Here is a 21,021-nt window from a genome sequence, read left to right on the forward strand (position 1 = left end):
TCATTCATGTACAAGTAAACACAAAACCCCATTTGAGTTTTTATCTGATGCTGCCTGCCTCATGAACTGATGAGGGTTTCTCAGCAGCCTGACATCAACTTCAGGACTGATTGATTGATAATACTTTATTTATACCGAGGATGATCCTCGTATCAGAGAAGAGAGAGAGGGACGCACACTGATAGTGGCTACAATCTAAAAGACACTCGCTGTACCAGACTGTTATACAGGGTATGAATATGATCTAGTTTTAATCTATATTTTGAATAAAATTATAAAGTCAAAACATTTTTTGCAGAGACAGTCATAACTCCAAAAATGTTCATAAAAAGTTTTAAAAAATACAAAGTTTAAAAGTGAGAGATTAACCTGAGAGAGAAGTTCAAATGATGCATATGGTCAGTGTGAGTGAAACCTGGTCTCCCTGGTGAATGTGCTGTCAGTCAAATCCATTCCTCTGTTAAATGACAAAGCCTTAATAAACCAAAACCTTTAATGCATTCAAACTCAAACAAATGTTCTTAGGTCCAGTAAGATGTGAAATCATGCGCAGTCCTCTGCAGGCATTACAGGAAGAACTGGTGATATGACACTCGATGCATCACTCATTGGCTGTATCCCAATTCAGGGTCTGCAGCCTTAAAGGTCGCATTTTAAGGCCAATTACGTCACAGCGACGCGACGAAGGCTGTCCCAATTCAAAGGCTGCTCGAAATGCGGCCCTCAAATGTGTCCTTCATTTCCCTGAATTTTAAGGATGGGTCGGTGTAGACTTCATGGCCCAACATATCCCAGAATGCATAGCGCGGTGGTGGGTGTGGATAATTTTGCCGAAAAAAAATGGCGGAAGAGGGGCGGCCGAAGAGTAAACTTTTAAAAGTAAGTACTGAATATTATGTCACTTATTTATGTGCAAATGTTTAATAATGAAGAACATTAAAACATTACTGTTGGCCACATGTCAGCAAAGTTATGTGACATTAGTGATGTTTGTACTAACTTGGTTTTAAACCCTTTACTTTAAAATATATGCCGTTCAATAGTTGACCTTAATCTGACAGAGAATGTGATGATTTCATGGATATTTAAAGTAAGCACTGAGACAAATTTAGTAATGCCAACATATTAAAAGAACAGTATTTGTCTCTTATATATAATACATTCATATATACAGTGTCAAAGATACTTGTCTTTGAGTGAAGATTTAAGGTGACAGGAAATATAAATAAATGCAACTTGAATCTTTACTGCAGCTCAGTATTTGAAACAGAGTTCATTCACTGCTGTAATAACTAATACTGATTGAAATAATAACTTTAATATTGGACATATTATATTTACATTACCAAAGTGAGATGACTTTAGTCTCATGAACAACATTAGCTAATTGTTATTAACTAGCTAATCTTAAAATGACTGTTCAGTGCAGAAATGAAGCCCAACAATCATGTTTCACAGTCCCGTGGTCTCAGCCTCAGATACTTATTAAATCAAAGCTCATGTAGAAACAAATGAACAAAAGATTTTCTCCTTCATTTCTGTCAAACAAAGCTGTATGACACGTTTCCAGCTGTTAGTATCATGGTTGCTAGGCAACCTGGGCAGGGTGACGGAGGCTAGGCCGTCCCATTTCACAAGCCTACAAGCCTCTCACTTCCGGCCTCAGCGGTCTTTGAGTACGCGGCCCTTGTGGACCGTTAAGGCTGCGTACTTTAAGGCTGCAGACCCTGAATTGGGATACAGCCTAAAGCTTTAAGCAGCTGCGCACGCTCACGTGGACGCTAATCACGATCACTGTCTAGCATAACACCTGGAGCTAAGGGGGCAAAACAATCACATTTAAACCCAGTGGGAGTATCCACTCCCACTGGGTTTAAATCTGGGACTCTCGGCCATTTGACCTTAGAACTGAAGAAGCTTCTCGGATGAGAGGTGAAACGTCTTCAAGCAACTTAAAGAAGTCCAGACGCTTTTCTTTGCAAGCTCCTTTGACTACGATGACCTGGATGACTGAGAACCTTCACAGACATAATGTACTGTTTATAAGATTGGGGAAAGCTGCAGTCAGCTGAGACTGAAGAAGTCACTTGGATGAGTGACGAAATGTTTCTCCCACAAAAACCTACGTCCAGATGAACAGAATCAACTTTTGGAGATCTGTCTTCTATTGTTTCTCTATTGTACTGTTATATTATTCTTTCAGTTGCAGACTACATTTATAGTGGCCGTGGTAATTTGGTGCTGTTTTTAAATGTGCTTATAAATAAACTGTCATAGTTAACATAGTTAACTCAATCAGCTGCGTTTTACTTTAAATGTACGCAGTTTATTGTGTTTATTCGTTATTAGTAGAAAAAGGGGGGAAGCTGGATTTATTTGTCTGAAAGGAAAAACTGTTAAGTACGTGAGTGAGCTGTAGCGAGACAATACGGAAGAGAAGGGCAGGGTGTGTCACCTTCACCAAATCCATCTACACACTCGATATGCTGTCAATAATCAATAATCCCACAAACCAAGAGGTTAATTTTCGTGTGTATGGTTACACATTCATCAGCTGAGGGTGGGGGAGGCGTTGTCCATGAAGAGCCAGGCCTCGTCTCCACCTTTCTCCATGAAGGCCCACCTCTGCAGGCTTTACGCCCTCAGTGTTAACGCCATTTATCTGTACCAGCCTGTGACCGTGGCTGAAGCTGATCCCAGTGTTGAACCAAAAAGTTTCTTTGTGTGTGGGTTTTTTTTTTTAATGTCTAAGACCTTTTGCTGATATTGATAACAGCATCTATGAAGGCGTTATATGTAAAGTAAAGAACGAGCTCCTGCTGCAAGTATCTTTATGTTTCAGTGTTATTCTTTCTACATTATAATGAATCCAGTCTTACTTACCCACTTAAAATATCTATATAAAAATATTATGTTATATTTGTTGCAATTTCAGGAATGTTGTTGGCGGCTCAAACGGACTTTATATCAGTCATGGGAGATAGGTTTGACATATGTTTCACAGATTATGGTCCAAAAGGTCACTTAGTGAGAGCCTCCTGCAAGAGACAAAGAAAGATGTCTGTCTGCCTGCTGTGCATCAAACATGTGATGTGACACTCGACACATCACTCATTTTACAAGCTCATCTTTTCATGTGCTTTGTACAACCTCATGTTCATGACTAAATGTAACCACTGCAGTGTTTGTGGTGCTTCTATGACAGATGCTCATCAAGCACAGTTTACACACACATCTTAAACAAAGTGAAGCAAAATTTTTCGGAATCAAACCGCATGTACAGTCAGAGCCATAATCACAGCTACAGTCACTCTAGTGATACAGCCAGGGACTTATGATCTTATGCCTTTCATAAGACTGTATGAAAGGCGTAATTGATAATTACAGGTCTGTAGCCAGTAAAGCAAATGGAAAGCAGAGGAGCTGTCCTCACAGTGACATGTTTATGAACCAAAACAGGATTTGTCGTTGATAAAATGACACTTTGGAGGAGTGTGTACCTGCTAAAAATCATTAAAACAGACCCAGAAGGAAGCGTCACTCTGTCAGTGACTTTGTGCTTGTTGTATGTTTTTCTCCTCAGCTGTCAGCTCACATGGCTCAGCTGTTTGTATAGAAGTTTAGATTTAAATGTCTCACACATGCTGTGTAATACTTCAATACCATCAGTGTTTATACAGGCAGTTATTCACACACAAAGGGAAATGTTTAAAGTCATTAGCTGCAGATTTATTTCCATGTAGTGGTTGTTTACTGAACGAGTAAACTGAGCTTCCACCCTGATATTGATCAGCTTGTACGTCTCAGGCTCAGATGGGTCAGAACAGCCTCAGTCAGGATTCTTCATCTGTGTGATTAATGTGAGGTTTCATCTTGTTTTCATCCCAAAGACTGGTGGTGGTGAAATCCTCAGTTCTGTTAGAAAGTAACCAGTTCGTCCACTCTATGTATACTTTTACCCTTATTTTTTACTGTATTAAAAATCAGTGCTGTGTTTATGACCTGGGTTAAATAAAAACAAAACAAAACAAGATGTAATGAATGCAACACGCTCTCATCTCAATACCTGATAGGGTTAGTTTGGCCTTCACAGAGGCCTCCACCTCCAATCTTACTAAATGTTGCACAGCAGTTGATTAAAGCCTAAAATGCATGTACTCGAGTAACTGCTGTGCCGGCTTTAAACACAGGGAGACTGTGGCCACACTCTCTCTGTGTGGCTGAGAGCCTGCAGGAAATCCTAGCAAGGTCATAAGTCATAACAAGGAGGCTGGCTGTGTGCCTGGTCACCAGTTGCAAAGCACCCCTGACAATTGTCTGAGTGCTCTGGTATTCCCGACAGGCTGTTTAACAAGCTGCCATTAATAGCACAGATGTGGAGACGAGCACAGTGCTGCTGATGTTTAGGGTCCATTGAAACACTGTGGACAGAAGTAAGATCAGCTCAGATTTGTCCTGTATCCTTCCTTCACACCAACTGGTCACCAGCAGCCAGCTGAGGAAACAAAAGGCACACTTACAGTCTAAGCTTTGGTTTCCCACTAATGTTAGAGTTAGCCTCACTGCTACGGTGTCATGTTGTTGTCACAAGGAAGCCACAGGGATCCTGCACTCACTCTTCATAGAAAGTGACTGTGGTAAATTAGTGGTTCCAGTTTTCATAATAAGCTCCTTGAAAGTTGTCAGTCTGTTTCACTGTGGTGAGACTTACCATAGTCCTACTCAGATCCAAGCACCCTGCTTTAAATGTGGTTGTCTGTGCTGGTCGGCCTGCATGTTTCTCTGTATTTGACAAAGTGGTTTCTGTTTGTTCTCTGTTACAGCAGCCATGATGGATGCTCTGATGCTGGTGGAGAGACGTGAGGTCAGCGAGGATTCACCTTCAAGAACGGCTGGAGGGGCTTGACAGTGGGAGGTGAGCAGAGCTGGAAGGATGATGGACTGTGTGGTTGGGTGGAGGATACAGACGATACAGTCAGGTTTAATATAAAGCAGGTGGAGCTTTGACAGCAACCACACAGACCCAGGGAAATAATCTCTGGATGATTTAAATGAGACTTTAACTTGTTTTAGTCACATTTGTGATCACTGTGTGGTTTCTGTCTTATTGCACTGTGTATGTGGAAGAATACCTGAGTGAAAGTTGAAGGTTTATGTTGAAGAGTGAATCTGTTTAAATGCAGCTGGTGTACTTACCCTCGCTGTGGTCGTAGGCTGAAGTGAGCTGCCTGGTGGTGGGTGTGGTGTGAGGGCTTGCACAGGGCTTCCTGTGAGAGGGGAAATGTTACATCATCACCTACAGTTGGATGAATTCTGGCTGATTAAAAACCAGAAAAGGTAGAAAGCTGAGTGCAACACTGCTGGCTGTCTCATTGTTATGGCAGCTGTGAGACTCACCGCTTCGGTGTGTAAAATGACATTTGGCAAAACGGCAGCTGACAGTAATTACAACATCACTCAAGCACATTCTCTAGTAGGTGAGTGTGAGAGAGAGAAAGGAGGGTGGTGCCATTGAGTAAAGTGTTTTTATTTCTCTAAGTAGTCTAATTCATGTTTAAGTACCACATTAACCACACAGTCATTTACTGGTCTACTAAAGCCTGCTGAGGGGAAGCTGTAGAGCAGAGAGGGCCACAAACAGCCCACTTTGGTCTCAAGTGGGTGAATCACTGCAACTCTCCTCTCTGTCAGTGTGAAATCTTTAACTACAGCACCATCCTACCCTTACTGTGGTGTTTTTTCGTCAACACACGGTGACAGAAAAAAATGACTTACTGCCAAAGTGTGATTTTTAAAAAAAAAAAAAATTTCCCCCCCCCCCGACAGGCAGCAGCAGGTCTTGGACAATTGTTACTATGTGGCAACACTGATGACTAAGGGCAGGGCTCTAGACTAACTTTTTGACATGGGCGCACCGGTACGCCTAACTTTAAAAATTTAGGCGTACCGGCACAAAAGTTAGGCGCACTCAAATTTTTCAACCGCATCGCTTAACACCACAGTTTTACATGTGCACTTTCTTTGGGGGGAAGTCCATACAGACAATATTCATTTTTAAATTATTAACTAACAAACTTGTGCTTAAAGTGCTTTGTCAATATTGTAGAAAATGTTAAACTTAATCATCATCTTGGCTCCTCTGACGACCTGTTTGCTGCTGGCTGCTGCTGAAAGTCAGTGGGGAGAGGGGACACTTGGGCAGTGCATTTATTGCAGCATATAATGTGTTTTCTGGATACACTGCTGTTTTTTCAGCATTCAAAGATTGATGGCACCGTGTCAGAGCTGGCTATGAATTTCAGACGGATCAGTCCTTAACTTAACACAAAAGTTATCAATAGTTCTTTTCATCTTTTCTTATTACCCACAGCTACATCCACTTCTGTCAGGCCTAGGCTGCTCACTAGGGCTGGGTGTCATCACTGATTTCTATAATCCATTCGATTCCGGTTCTCAAAGTCCTGATTCGATTCAATTTAGCCTCAGACAGTCAGAAATATTATAATTCTGATCATTTATCAGTACTGACACTTGTGAGACTTCATCCGAATTGTGAACATCACAGCAATGCCTTTGTGTCAAAGTAACTGAGAATAAAACACAGAAAAACATGAAGGAGAGAGAGAGAGAGAGCTGTGCATGAAGTGTGATTTTTATCGTGGTGGAAGCAAAACAGCAAAAGTCAGAGGGAATTCATGACGACATTGATCAAATGTGAAGCGTAGTTTGCTGCTTCTTTTCCTGCTGGCTCGGCGAATTTTGGTTGGAGAGACAAAACCTGCAGCTCAGAATCAGCGCAAAAAAGACGGAAACACAGAGCGGACCCGACGCATCAGAATCACTGAGCTCCGACAGCGTGTCCGTGTTCGGGCCGTGGGGTGAGAAAGCCGAGAAAGACAAAGCTGATTCTGATGCGTCGGGTCCGCTCTGTGTTTACGTCTTTGTGTGGAATCCGTTAATGAATCGACATCGCTTTATTCAAGCTACTCACCTCTCTCTTCCACCTGCACTTTCAACTGTACCACGGCCAATCAGAGAGGTCCCGCCCCTGACTATCTCTGATTGGTTTAGTCCACGATAGGGGCATAATGTGTGTCTGTTGTTGACCACACGGAGAGTTGCAGAGATTTTTTTTTTTTTTTTTTTATTACCCGAAAATATTTGGTCGCACCGGTGCGACCAAATATTTTTTTTTTAGTCGCACCACTGAAAAATTTGGTCGCACTCTAGAGCCCTGACTAAGGGGATTTACCAGAGAGCTGACTGTTTTATAGTCACACTTCTCTCTCTGCAAAGTATGCACACCAACATACAAACAAAACTTAATAAAACACAACACCCCAACCAGTCACAGCAGATGGCCCCGCCCCTCCCTGAGCCTGGTTCCGCTTGGAGGTGTCTTCCTGTTAAAAGGGAGTTTTTCCTTCCCACTGTCGCCTTGCTCATACGGGGTCATATGATTGTTTGGGTTTCTCTGCATGTATTATTGTAGGGTCTACCTTACAATATAAAGTGCCTTGAGGCGACTGTTGTTGTGATTTGGCACTTTATAAATAAAATGTAATTGAATTGGACACACATAAAAAGCAGTCACAGTATGCTCCTGTTTAAAGAGTCAGAAATATATATGCTCCTCCTGTTTTCTGTCATATGATGATGATTCTGGTGGATCCGTGTAGCCCAGTGACTGTATAAAAGATATTTTATACAGTCACTGGTGTAGCCACTCCACACACACACACACACACACACACACACACACACACACACACACACATTAAGTTCAAAGGTCACAGAAGTGGCACACCTGATATGTCTTTGTTTAAAGTTAGAGTTAATGCCAATAGGTTTGGGGTAAATACATTGATGGTAGGCAAAGCACTTTATATTACAAGATAAAGACCTACAACAACTTTAAGGTAAGCTAATGGCTCAGTCTCACTGACTTTGACAGTTTATCAGCATTCATTGCTGTATCATCAGAAATAGATTGCAAACTGATCCCAGTCAATCACAGACTGATATCATATTGACTGTCTCGTGGCAACAATTATGTCAGGATTTGGTGACAGTGTTGGTGTGTTTGATCGTCTCATTTTGGTGCAAAGAAATATTTGATCTGACTGGATGAAACTGATGTTGACAAAGTTTAACTTTGAGGACATAATTTGCAGAAACAAAGTGATGAATCACAGTGTGTTTTATTGCAAAAGTCAGAATGTCACAAAATGTTTCAACAATGCAATAATATACTATCATGGGTGAAGTATGGTGATAGGATCCTATCGTGTGCTGTCTGCTGATTCCTGCCTCTAGACTTTGATCTTTGCTGATCGGCAACATTAACGTCCATCAGCACAGCGTTTCCCACTGAGAGCTGTGGACTGGCTGCACCTTGTTGACAGGCTGAGTGACACTTGGAGAGATGTGGACCGACCTCGGTCTCAGAAGCTCAGTTCTGCACGAGTGCACTGAGCCTCAGCAGGCAGACAGACTCCCTGACATTTATTAACTGTACTTGCTGTACGGGAGCAGAGAGATCCAAGATGAGTCAGTCTCTGTGTTGTGACTTTATGAGATTTCCAAATCATTGCATTTACATTTTAAAACAGAGTTTGTAAAACTGTGATTCAGATTAATTTAATTTTAGCTCATTGTTCTCCTGCTGGGCCCCATTTGTTGGTTCATGCTCGCTGCTCTGAGACTGTGTGGCTTGTAAAAGCAACAGTATATTCTCAGCACAAAGCAGAGCACGTTTCTTAACAGCCAGTGAAAACTGTGCAAACCTCAGGAGTAGAAACCAAAGTGAATCAAGTTATGATATTAAATGAAGGCTGTGTGGGAGCGCTGAGTAAACAAGTGCTGCTGTGGGGCTAATTTGGCGCTAACTGCTTTATGTTTAAATTAACAGGGTGATTCTCTTCAGTATTACTGGTCAACAACTGCACATAATCCCTACTGTGACTGTGTGTGTGTAATCAGTTACAAAACTAAAGCAGCTCATGTTACATGTGCTAATGTGTTGTTGGCTGAGGCTCAGGAGGTTACAGAGCAGATCACTTTCTAGTCTCCCCGTCTAAATGAAAGCGTTGTGTAAAAAACACCAGTCTGTTGTCCTTTTACTGTCTGACATGTTGTACAGGGTGTCATCTGATTTCAAAAGGCTGTATTTTTCTACAGTAATGAACAAAGTAGCTTAGGGGTAGCCCCTTTGACTGCCTGCTCAACCATTTGGTTTAGCATATTTTGAGAGACTATATATAATGAACTGGAGTACTTAGCTTAACTCAACCTTATTGAGCCATCTCTACCACTTGGTTGAGTTATGTTATCCTAAAAAAAAAACACTAGATGGCACTGTGTCAGGATATGGCAGGCCTCATCTGCCACCCTCCAACCAGGAAATCAAAAAGCAAAAAATCACTCTGGACACATGGACTGTTTTGGCTAAAAATTTTAAAGGTAAGTACATTTTTCTGCAGTATAAACATGTCAGAGTCTTTACTGAACATGATTATGTCATTTGATACCAGAAAATAGCTGTAATAAATCCATAATATTTTTTTAAAAACATGCTCAACCAAACGGTTGATTTGTCAATTGATGGTAAGAGTAGCAAAACTTAGCTAATGTTTAGAACTGTTGTTTTAACATATGAAATTGACTATTTACTATTGAATATAAATAATTTAATGATCTATACATGTAAATATGACATGTTTAAATTTTTCCATGACAAATACTGTATGTTACAAAATGTTCTAATGTTTAAAGATTTACTCACTTTCTGTGATTATTTTTTAAAGTACAGTTTTAAATGACACATGGAAATCAAACCAACTATATTTCTACAATTTTATTTTTTTTAATGTTTATTAGATGGATTGCAAATCCTTTTATGGAGCAAGACAACGCACCTACCTGGCCCTTGTACCTGAAAATTCTCAGGACTCCGATGGTGAACTGAGTGATGATGACCCAATAGAGGATCCAGATTTTCAACCCAATTTTGCAGATGATAGTGATGAAAGCTGCTTTGATGTTTCCCTGGATGAAGATGCTCCTTCAAAAAGTAGATCTAATAAACTTTCGCGTAAAATGAGCAAAAAAGGGAAAACTATCCTAAAAACAGTTCCCTTGGATGAAGCAGAGGATACATTAGACCCATCTTCCTCTTTAGTCCCAAAAAAAGACACAAGAAGAATCTGGAAGCATGAGGACATTGAAGAATTTCAAGTTCCAGATGCAAGTTTCGAAACCCCTGACGCCCTACAGTCCCCATTCCAGTACTTCAAAATGCTCTTCACTGATGAAATGATTGATCATATTGCCTATCATACCAATCTGTATTCTGCTCAAGAGGCGAAAGTTATGATCCCATGCCCATCACTCATCCCTGCATACAATGAGCATATGGGAGGGATAGATCTCTCTGACATGCTGGTACACCTGTACAAGACCCCAGCCAAGTCTACAAGATGGTACCTGCCACTCTTTGGTTACATGCTTGATCTGTCCATTGCAAATTCCTGGCTGGTCTACAAGAGGGAATGTGGACAACTAAACCAGAAACCAATCACACTCAAAAGATTCCGCCTGGCAGTTGTGCATAGCTTGAAACAAGTCAACAAGCCAGCAACCAAAGTTGGCCGACCATCATCCAGCTCTCCACCACCACCAAAGAAACGATACACCCCAAGACCCTCACAACCACAGCCAGATGTGCGATATGACTGCTTTGGGCATTGGCCACTTCACTGTGACAAGCGAGGCCGATGCAATTACTGTCCAAAGGGCGTCTCAAGATGGAAATGCCAAAAATGCAATGTTTTCTTGTGCTTTAATGCCAGTCAGGAATGCTTTGCAGTGTACCACCAGAAGATCTAATCATCAAGGGGTATTGGTGAAGTTGCATGAACGGCAAAAGAAAAGAGCCAGAACTGTTTCAGTGTGTTCTCAAATTTTTCAGTGCAAAATGGCAATGGTATATAATATACCACCAGAATTTTCTGGAAAATAAAATAAAAAATGTTAGTGCTGTTCCAACACTACAGTGAAAAGTTTATGTTAACAACAGGTCAAAAGTGAATTTGTATGTTTATGAATTTTCGGTAATTGCAGATCAAGTTTTTGATCAAATTTACAATATTTTTGTGTTTTATACATTTTGTGGTTTGTTATTATAACGCCCACTGTTGAAATGGAATCCAACAATGTTTGATGTTTTACTACCACAATAAAGTGGGTCAAACACAAAATTGGGTAGTTATTGTTTTGCAAAATGAGTATAACCTTTACTTTTTTCTACTAGTTATGTCTGTAGAACTTTATGTAGTTGTACCATAGAGAGACATCTCAACCGTTTGGTAGAGGGTAATATTTAAAAAACTATAAGGTGTGTATAAATTTTTTTCTTTTTGATTGTGATCATTATTGACCTAAAGGAATAGAAAATATGGACAAATAATTTTTTCATTGTATTTTTCTTGGTGAGGCAGTCAAAGGGTTAAATTAACAGGGTGATTCTCTTCAGTATTAATGGTCAACAACTGCACATGATCCCTACTGTGACTGTGTGTGTGTAATCAGTTACAAAACTAAAGCAGCTCATGTTACATGTGCTAATGTGTTGTTGGTTGAGGCTCAGGAGGTTACAGAGCAGATCACTGTCTAGTCTCCCCGTCTAAATGAAAGTGTTGTGTAAAAAAACACCAGTCTGTTATCCTTTTACTGTCTGATATATTGTACCTGGTGTCATCTGATTTCAAAAGGCTGTATTTTTCTACAGTAATGAACAAAGTAGCTTGTGGGAATTTTTAATTAAGTTTGTTAAATCAACAAAAAGAAAGAAACCTCAGGTCAGCTGATCACATGGTCCAAATTAAAGTCCTCCTGGAGCTCAATGCACTGGATCCAGCTCTAACTCCAGATGATGATGATGATGATGATAACTCTTGGTTAATATGAAGGCTGTCAGGAGGCTTCTTAAGACTCATCATAACTCTGCTGCTCCCTCTCTGCAGGTGCTGTATTCAGCTGACATGATGATGCTGCTCATCTTCATCTCCAGCTGTGTGGGTGGAGCAGCAGCAGAGGTGGAGGCTGAGGATGGTGTGGATGATCAGGTGTGTTTTTTTTTATAAGATTTATTTTCATTTTTAAATTGAAAAACAAACAAAGCAAACAAACAAACAAAAAGCTCACAACTGTGGCACACAGCAAACATCTACAACTAACCACAACATGGCAGGTCACTGTGACCACAGGAGCACTTCTAGGTGCACACTCTTGTATCCATGCTTTTCAAGAATAACCTCAGACATCCGAAAACCAAACACAAAAAGTGATACCATAATGACATTGGTAATTACAGAAAGAATTTGGACAAAAAAAAAAAAGGACAAGCGTTCATGCATTTAAGGTGGAATAGATTGTGTTGGCTCTGGTGATTCAGCTGTTTCAGGGCTGATCAGCTGTTCTACAACTTTTACCTCGGGGGATTTGTGCCACCTACAGATTCTCCTGTACCTGCCAGCACACTGACACTTTGACTATCACAGGCCTGTGTGTGCACATGTGGACGCTCTGTGTAACAATGATATTCATTTTAGCACTACTTACTACTGACATGCAAGAGAGGAGGACCAGGTTTCATTCCTGTGCTTATATCTTACTAAATGCAGGGTAATGACTGTGTAATGTGTTGAATTTAATGTAGTGGACTGTCTGAGCGCATCTACTGATAAGCTGAGTCAATAGAAGCACATCCTGTAGATAAGCAGCTCTAAGATTTACTGTCTCTGCTGCTCTGAACGAGTCCTCTGAGCTTCAGCCGCAGACAGAAACTCACATTTATCCAGTCAGATTCATCTTCAGGACCTGAGGGAGCAAAGCAGACACAAACTGCAGAATATTTTATTTATTGGTCTGTCAGCACCTAATCAAGCCTCTCTGACCACATATTGTTGAATTGCTGGCTGATTGTGTGAGGCTGTAGCTCCATCTGTCTAATGTTGGTGTAGAGATCATCCTTTCATCAGCTGCTGGGACAAAACCTTAAAGCTCAGATAGAGATAACAGGTGTCACACAGTAACTGTGAGATGAGCTGTATCTGCTGATGGGAGGCTGAGGTGGAGGTGGCTGTGATAAAGGTGCTTAGATTTGCACTGGGAATGACAGCTGTCAGGTATAAGAGTAGTTATATCTGATGGACTGGTTAGTTTGGACTGTAGAGGATTACATTCATTTGATATTGAGTTGGGAGTGGTGGGAGGATTGTTGTGGTAGGTGTGACAGAGCAGAAGTGAGTGATTGAAGGAGAATAATTAGTTTAATAAAATGTCTTCACATGTCTGTGAAATACTCAGCTTCAAAATAGAAAGCGCTGTCCCCCTGTGACATCTGTTAAAGAATAGACTGTACTGATCTCTCAGTGCATTATGTGCTGAGTCAGTTGAATCAGTGTTTGCTGCCACACACTGCTCTAGTGTGTACACATGTTATATGGCCATAAAACTGTGAGAGATTCTGTTCTTGAGTGTTTCATGCAGGCAGATCCTGATTCAGCACAGCTTATAGTTTCTTATTTCCTGATGTTCACAGAGTGTCTTGACTCCACATGTAGAGTTAGTACTACTACCATAAGGGCTGAACTACAAACCAAGTCCAGCATAGCTTAGCTTTCTTTGCATTAGCTGGCTCATAAAACCTCAGTCAGATATAACAGACATGCTTCAGTCTCTGTTTGCTCTCACACTGAAAGTGATGTCACGTCTCCTTTCACACCTACTTCAGTCCAAAACAATATCAGAGGAACTGTTGATAGAGATCAATAGAATATATAAGAAGTACAACAAACACACAGCAGTGCTGCAGACGATCAGTGATATCTCACAAGATCTATGAACACTTGGCACATTCAGTATGTAAGCAGTGAGAGAAAGTCCACAACAAAGTCATTAAATCATTGTTGACTCATCTGAAACTCTGAACACATGACCCAGTAAGATGATCTGTTTTGCATAAGTTTCCAAAACAGAGAGACGCCTTCCTGATAATGAAACTTGACTTGAGGCTCCGTGTACCTCTCAGCCTTTTCAGTCACTCCGGGGTGCACACCTCATCTCAGAAACAGGTGCTCTTCATGTCTGCTGTGGTGTTTGCTGTGTGTTTAATCTGTGCACACAAGTTGTTTTGATAAAAGCTGAAAACTGATGTGTAAACACTGAGAACAGTGACTAACACACAGACCCATAAACAGGAACGCCCCACCGCCACCTCTTAAATGGTTAATTAGAAAAAGTCAGCTTTTTTATTTACTTGCACAAACCAGCAACACTTTACCGCAAAACCATTTCAGACCCTTGAGCAGTTTTCAGGAAGTTAGGACTGAACTAATCTCTGTAGATCATTTGTTTAATGATCTTATTGGTGATTTTACCTTTTCAGCTTGTTTAACTGAGCTTTAATCTTAATCCTCTGCAACAGTCTGTGTTTCTCAGTGTGATGCAGAGCTGCTTCTTACTGAACTCGACCCTGCAGAGCACTGAGGGCGTCCTGTCCAGCTTCAGGACCACCTGGCAGGAGTTGGTGGAGGACCTGGGTTTCTGCTGGTCATCGCCCTCCTCTCCCTGGGCCTCGCCTACTACGTCAGCAGAGTCCTGCCTTTCTCAGGGTGGAGAGGAGGCAGGAAAATAAATTAAGCTCTTTATCTAGAACAAAAACTCTGGTATTTATTTATTTATTTATTTATTTATTGTGCAAATCTGATCATTTTATTGGAATATGAACAACATCATGTGATGCTGCCAGTGCAAAGAAGAGAGGACGGTGACTCAGAGACACCAACAGCTTCATGTGTGAACGGCTGCATTAAAATTCATGAGTCTGAAAAATATTTTTAACACATGAGAATTTGACACTAATGTTGCACGTCTGGTGTGTAAAGGCCTTTAACCTGCTGTGAGCCAGACTTTGTTACCAGACTATCACTGCTGGGCCTCACTGACGTTCTTGAGAACAACATGACATAGGATTTTTAAGTTGATATCACAGGCTACAACCTTAAAGTCAAGGTCAGAGGTCAAGGTCTCTGTAAAGCTTGTGAACTCAGTTTGATGTGTTTCAGTAGAGCTTCCACAAATAACAGGCGATAAAGTAAAATCACTGTTCAGTCATGTGTGCAGGTAAGAATAGACTGTGACTGAGAGAGCGTTCATGCATTTAAGGTGGAATAGATTGTGTTGGCTCTGGTGATTCAGCTGTTTCAGGGCTGATCAGCTGTTCTACAACTTTTACCTCGGGGGATTTGTGCCACCTACAGATTCTCCTGTACCTGCCAGCACACTGACACTTTGACTATCACAGGCCTGTGTGTGCACATGTGTAACAGTGATATTCATTTTAGCACTACTTACTACTGACATGCAAGAGAGAAAGACCAGGTTTCATTTCTCTGCTTATATCTTACTAAATGCAGGGTAATGACTAATAAATGTGTTGAAATTAATGTAGTGGACTGTCTGAGTGGGTTTGCTGATAAGCTGAGACAATAGAAGCACATCCTGTAGATAAGTAACTCTAACATTTACTGTCTCTGCTACACGGAAAGAGTCCTCTGAGCTTCAGTCTCTGTTTGCTCTCACACTGAAAGTGATGTCACGTCTCCTTTCACACCTTTCAGTCCAAAACAATATCAGAGGAACTGCTGATAGAGATCAATATAGATTATAACAAGCGAAACAGAACTTTTGCTAAAAGTCTACTTTTAGCTTTACATGCACAGAGCAGCAACACTTTACTGCAAAACAACTTCAGACCCTTGAGCAGTTTTCAAGAAGTTAGGACTGAAATAATCTCTGTTGTTTGTTTAATGATCTTAGTGCTGATTTTATCTTTTTTGCTTGTTTAACTGAGCCTTAATGTTAATGCTCTGCAACAGTCTGTGTGTCTCAGTACGATGGAGAGCTGCTCCTTACTGAACCCGACCCTGCAGAGGACTGAGGGCGTCCTGTCCAGCTTCAGGACCACCTGGCAGGAGTTTGTGGAGGACCTGGGCTTCTGGAGGGTCCTGCTGCTGTTGGTGGTCATCGCCCTCCTCTCCCTGGGCATCGCCTACCACGTCAGCAGAGTCCTGCCTTTCTCAGGGTGGAGAGGAGGCAGGAAAATAGATGAAGATCTTTATCTAGAACAAAAACTCTGGTATTTATTTGTTGTGCAAATCTGATCATTTTATTGGAATATGAACATCATGTGATGCTGCCAGCGCAAAGAAGAGAGGACGGTGACTCGGAGACACCGACAGCTTCATGTGTGACCTAACACCTTTACAACCACTCACTGATAAAGTCATTTCCTCTTCCTCACACTTGTCATGTCATCCCCGTTTGCTCTGTTACAAGGTGTATATTACTGATGTTTTGTATCTTTTCATTGTTTTCTCCTCGCTTTTTATGGATTCAAATGTTCTTTTAGAATGAATTTTTCCCCCCGCTGTCTTTATTTCACACAAATACCTGCAGCCTTTCTGACTGGAAACAGTTTTGTCAGGATATCTTGATGTTCTCTGTTCAAAGGTTTTCAGTGTTTATTCCATCAAACATTTCAAGTCATTTAATGTGCAAATTGAATAAAATCATGAATGACTGTAATCATCATCAGGTCACTTTATTATCCACTCAAAACTTTATTGGCACACAGCAGCTTCCCTGAGCGTTTTACAAAAAGCAAAGTAAACATAGTGAAGACTGTAAATCTGTACAAACAGGCAGGACAATATACAAACTTTGTTACTGAAGAGATCTCATTCATCCATCTTGAAGCTAAATTATATGCCGATTATGTAAGCAGATGATTTACAGGCATTACTTGATTGATTGGAAGACAAAATAATAGAGACAATCTCAAACATTGTAACAGCAGTCAGATTCAGCAGAAGGAAAACGGGGGATTTCTAAACCTGAGAAAGTGGAGTTGCACAGTGGTACCGTCATAAAGGTGGGATTCAGATACTTAAAGGGATGAGCTGTTGTTTTTTCACTCATCAGTGGTGGGTAAAGTCAGGGTTCCCGTTTGACTTTAGCATGTGTTGGTCACTTCCTGATTCTCTGCCCTCTTCAGTCCCTTCTCCTCCCTCCAATGTGCCGTTGCAGAGATGTGCATCACCTTTGTTGATGGTAACACTTTTCAAGTTTATTTCTTCTTCCCGCTCTGAGGATCCTCCACCAAAACTTCGAGTGCACACATTGAATATCCTGTTCCTCAGAAACCAGCAGAGCCAAACAAGCAGGTCAACGATCACAAATACAGCTGCCATTATAGAGAATGTTCTCCACGACCAGTCAGAGCACTCTGATGGCTGCAGAGGACAAGAAGACAGCAGAAATATTAGTTAGCAGTTTTAACTGACTTTTAATGTTTTCAGTGAAAGTGAAAATCAAAGACTTTACACTGTAAAGCTCAACATAAAGATGAGGTCTTTATATACAGTCTGTGTGGACAGACCACAACCCTCTCTTTGCACATCTGTAAACACATGTTCCTGCTGAACCGCTGCGTCTGAATTTTGACTGTTCTTTGCTTGCAGGGCTAGTTGCCTTTGGCCTCGCCTACTAATCTTTATGGCCACGTTATTTAAAGTCTTTCAGTCAGTCTGCAGTGATACTCCTTTAAACTGTGAACGATTAAGGTTTACAGTGACGTGTGAAACTACTCAAATTCTTACCGTAGGTGTGGTTGTAGGCTGTGAGGTGCTGCCCGGTGGTGGTGGTGATGGTGTGGAGACGTGCAGGTGGACAGCAGAGCGGTGTTTCTCTGTCTTCTCCACGTCACAGTAATACACTCCCTCGTCTCGGAGCTGAGCTCGCTTCACGGTGAGGGACAGGTCTCCTCGCTGGTTCCAGTCTGATGGTATGGACACTCGGCTTTCATCATAGCCGTCTCCGTAGGTGATTTGCTTAGACGGAGGATTCAGCTCCAGCACCAGCTCTCCGTCTCTCCTCCAGCGCACCGATTTCACAGCCTGACCGACTGTAACGGAGCGACACGGTAGGATGGCACCTTCATCCCGGGGTGCGACAACTTTATAGGGCAGGAAAACGTGCAACTCGTCCAGCTCCCCCCTCTGTTTGTAGTTGCAGGTAAACGCGTAATAGCCGTGATCGTTGAAATCTGCTCTCTTTAATATCAGAGAATCGGAGCTGTGAGCCACCCGGTTAATGTAACCCGGTCCCGGCTTCCAGACACCGTCAAGAGAGGCGACCAGCTGATCGGTACCATCCATCAGCTGATGATGCAGAGTGCCTTTTCCCGTCTTGCACTCCTCTGTGAGGGCAAACCTAACATCGTCTCCTGCAGCGGTCTGGATCAGTTTCCCAGACACCCGGCTGATAAAAAGAAGAAGAAGACTGTAAGTGAGGGGGACAGATGTAGGACTCATCCTGCGCGCGGGGTGGAAATGTGCGCCGTTAACGCGCCAGTTGGCTTTTTATAGTCGCGGTGGGTGGTGCCGTCCGAACACCGGTCTGAGCCACATGAGAGCAGCACGATGCCCAGTTGGACTGTCCGAAACATCGAGCCCCTATGACTTAACTGTTATTATTATTATTGTTATTATTATTATATCATAGATGTGTAAAGGCGTTGCACATGACACAGCCGGCGCTGTTACCCTTTAACCTCAGTGTACTTCAGATACATGTATTTGTGCTGTTTTTATGCGTAATAAACGGAATAAAACACAAATCTTGGCACGTCGCCTCCAGCAGGAAGTGATCCGCTCAGCAGGCACTGCTCTCGTTAGCTACCAGGTTCATTTGACGGGGAAAGAAAAGTGAGCTAGAAACAGCAGAAAATGACAAACTGTCCCCACAGTCTGTGCGGTCAGGGAGATAGCGACCTTAGAGAGTTGATACCCAGGCTTATGTACACGCTGCAGTTTGGAAAGCAACATCTGGACTTCAGGTAACATCTCGCTATCTGTGCTTGAGCTAACTAGCTAAAACCTTTGGGAAATATCCGGAAAATGTGGAGGTGTTCAGGCGTCCCCATGATTATTGATGCCGCTGAAATACATCCCAGCTAATGAGACACTAGTCAACTGTTTTAACTGAACCAGAGGAAGGACAAGAACAATGTTTAGCTTAGCACGGCTAATAGGCTAACGAGCATAGCCTGCTCAGAGCACGACGACATCTACAATAAAAGTCTGTTTATTTTCCACTTTTAGGGTATCTTACAGTTTTATGGAAACTAATCTTAATTTTTCTGACCCCAGTATAAGAAAGGAGTTAGTGTAACATAATTTTAAAGCGTTTTGAAGACACACACGGGCTTGAAGCGGAATCAAGAGTATAAACACCGTGGTGGGTATAGCTCACTGGGAGGAGAAGACACATTTGACTGTAGCAGGCTCTGCTGGTTCACCTGACACCACACATGGGCTTTTGTTATTACTCCAGTTTTATTTTTCAGCTGGCTGTTCAAGCCGTCACTTTCAGTCCTCCACTGTCATCATCCTGATCCCTGCATACTCCTGTTTTTAAAGACCAGGGAGGCACGATTAACCAACTGGCCACAGCTGGGTTAACCAGTCTCTCCCTAGTACTACCCTTTAAATGGTAAATGGTAAAATGGTAAATGGCCTGTGTTGTATAGCGCTTTACTAGTCCCTAAGGACCCCAAAGCGCTTTTACAGAACCAGTCATCCACCCATTCACACACACATTCACACACTGGACCACCCCTCCCCTGCAGCTGAGCCACAAACCAAGCCACTGTGGCATTTCCTGTGATTTACCCACCCAGGCCACTCCTGTTCTCTGGAATACCAGGGGCGTGAGGATTTTGTTTGGTCAGTAGAATGGGGCTTAAGTTTGGGTACCTGGGTCCTGCTGGAGGTCAAGGTCTACGGTGGTTAGGTGGTGGAAGGCGATTGTAAGACGGCAAGCTAGGAGGGGAACTGACCAGGGTAGGATGTGGGTCCCTGAAGGTCAAGGTGGTGGAGGGCGACTGTGTGTGCCAGGGCAAACTACTGAGGGAGTGGACCAGGTTACGATGCGAGTACCTGGACCAGGTTACGATGCGAGTACCTGGACCAGGTTACGATGCGAGTACCCGGGGCCTGCTGGAGGTCAGGGTCAGGCTTTTGCTACCTTTCTGTCTGCTCAACTGGTTTGATCCCCATCTGCTCCAGTCTGCATGCAAAATATCCTCGGGCAAGATACTAGATACAGGTTGCTAAGAGTAGAAGAACATGTCCATTTATTTATAATCCCACAACCAAGAGGTTAGCCTTTATTTTCCATATTGTTTATTTATTTAGCAGATTTTCATTGTTAAAAGAGTGTGTGGCGTGTACCCAGTTTGGTATAACATAAAGAGTATACTCGGATAACGAGTAAAATGAGGCGTTTATTTATAGTTTTTCTTGAGAGTTTTTATGGAAGTACATGTTTTCAGACTACATTTGTTTCCTCACTGATTTAGGAAGACCGAGAACTAATCTTATGATACTGTAGATGAGTGGCTTTCTGAGTCATAAATCCACAGTGTTGCCTTCATAGTTGAGTGAAGCCAACACAGTGTAAATAGGGGCTGTGTGTTGTTCAGGGAGGTTTACGATAAGGTGTGGCTTGTGGTGGGTTGTGTTGTGGAAAGTAGTTGATGTTACATTTGCTGTGACTCAGGATGCAGCAGGGATCTTAACACTCATATCACAGCTGTGGGTAGGGCTGTTCGATATAACGATATATATCGGATGACGATATAAAAACGTCTATCGTTTCATTTTACACTATCGTTTGTTTCGTGGTGTCGCAAAATAAACTGTTTACGGCAATATTTTTTCATTATTTTGATGGTCACTGTAGTGGCTATATTAATTTCCTAAAGTTCTCTCTTTCTCTTATATTTAATAGACAAGCGCTTGTTTTTATGCGTTGTCGTTAGCAACAACGACGGTAAAACCACCTCGTGTCCGCTTGTTTATTTTCCACATAAACCTTTCACAATAAAGCTCAAGA

The 21,021-nt window shown here is 42.0% G+C and overlaps 3 protein-coding genes across 10 annotated transcripts in view; 2 read left to right on the forward strand and 1 right to left on the reverse strand.

The window, feature by feature from the left end:
• LOC102078702 (ankyrin repeat domain-containing protein 46) overlaps positions 1-21,021 on the forward strand; it is a 47,966-nt gene that overhangs the window by 11,702 nt on the left and 15,243 nt on the right. For 2 of the 8 annotated variants that reach the window (XR_003216275.1, XR_003216276.1), the window contains exon 1: positions 18,675-18,961. The exons of 3 other annotated variants lie outside the window; for them this stretch is intronic. Coding sequence is in view for 1 of the 5 variants with exons in the window: in XM_025902780.1 (XP_025758565.1) it covers positions 12,042-12,125; positions 14,489-14,584 (180 nt within the window). In the remaining 4 variants the exon portion in view is untranslated. Of the gene's footprint in view, positions 1-4,823; positions 4,916-12,023; positions 12,126-14,488; positions 14,730-15,941; positions 16,651-18,674; positions 18,962-21,021 lie in introns of those variants that run through there. 3 more of the 8 variants (XR_003216266.1, XR_002058622.2, XM_025902780.1) reach the window with 3 other exon arrangements.
• LOC112843772 (uncharacterized) lies at positions 8,764-11,723 on the forward strand. The gene is made up of 2 exons (XM_025902745.1): positions 8,764-9,462; positions 9,880-11,723. The coding sequence occupies exons 1-2, from the start codon at positions 9,352-9,354 to the stop codon at positions 10,885-10,887; spliced, it is 1,119 nt and encodes a 372-aa protein (XP_025758530.1). The 5' UTR covers positions 8,764-9,351; the 3' UTR covers positions 10,888-11,723.
• LOC102078556 (uncharacterized) lies at positions 16,403-18,439 on the reverse strand. The gene is made up of 2 exons (XM_025902749.1): positions 17,724-18,439; positions 16,403-17,357 (listed from the first exon to the last, which is right to left on the reverse strand). The coding sequence occupies exons 1-2, from the start codon at positions 18,435-18,437 to the stop codon at positions 17,043-17,045; spliced, it is 1,029 nt and encodes a 342-aa protein (XP_025758534.1). The 5' UTR covers positions 18,438-18,439; the 3' UTR covers positions 16,403-17,042.

Source organism: Oreochromis niloticus, linkage group LG3 (assembly GCF_001858045.2).
Source record: "Oreochromis niloticus isolate F11D_XX linkage group LG3, O_niloticus_UMD_NMBU, whole genome shotgun sequence".
NCBI classification, from domain to species: domain Eukaryota; kingdom Metazoa; phylum Chordata; class Actinopteri; order Cichliformes; family Cichlidae; genus Oreochromis; species Oreochromis niloticus.

What these genes read in the sequence shown, in the direction of transcription:
- LOC112843772 (XM_025902745.1), top strand. Translation starts at nt 9,352, where the DNA reads ATGGCACTGTGTCAGGATATGGCAGGCCTCATCTGCCACCCTCCAACC. An exon ending in TTTGGCTAAAAATTTTAAAG is followed by an intron (nt 9,463 to 9,879) that starts GTAAGTACATTT and finishes AATGTTTATTAG; the next exon opens with ATGGATTGCAAATCCTTTTA.
- LOC102078556 (XM_025902749.1), bottom strand. Translation starts at nt 18,437, where the DNA reads ATGAGTCCTACATCTGTCCCCCTCACTTACAGTCTTCTTCTTCTTTTT. An exon ending in AGCCTACAACCACACCTACG is followed by an intron (nt 17,358 to 17,723) that starts GTAAGAATTTGA and finishes TGTCCTCTGCAG; the next exon opens with CCATCAGAGTGCTCTGACTG.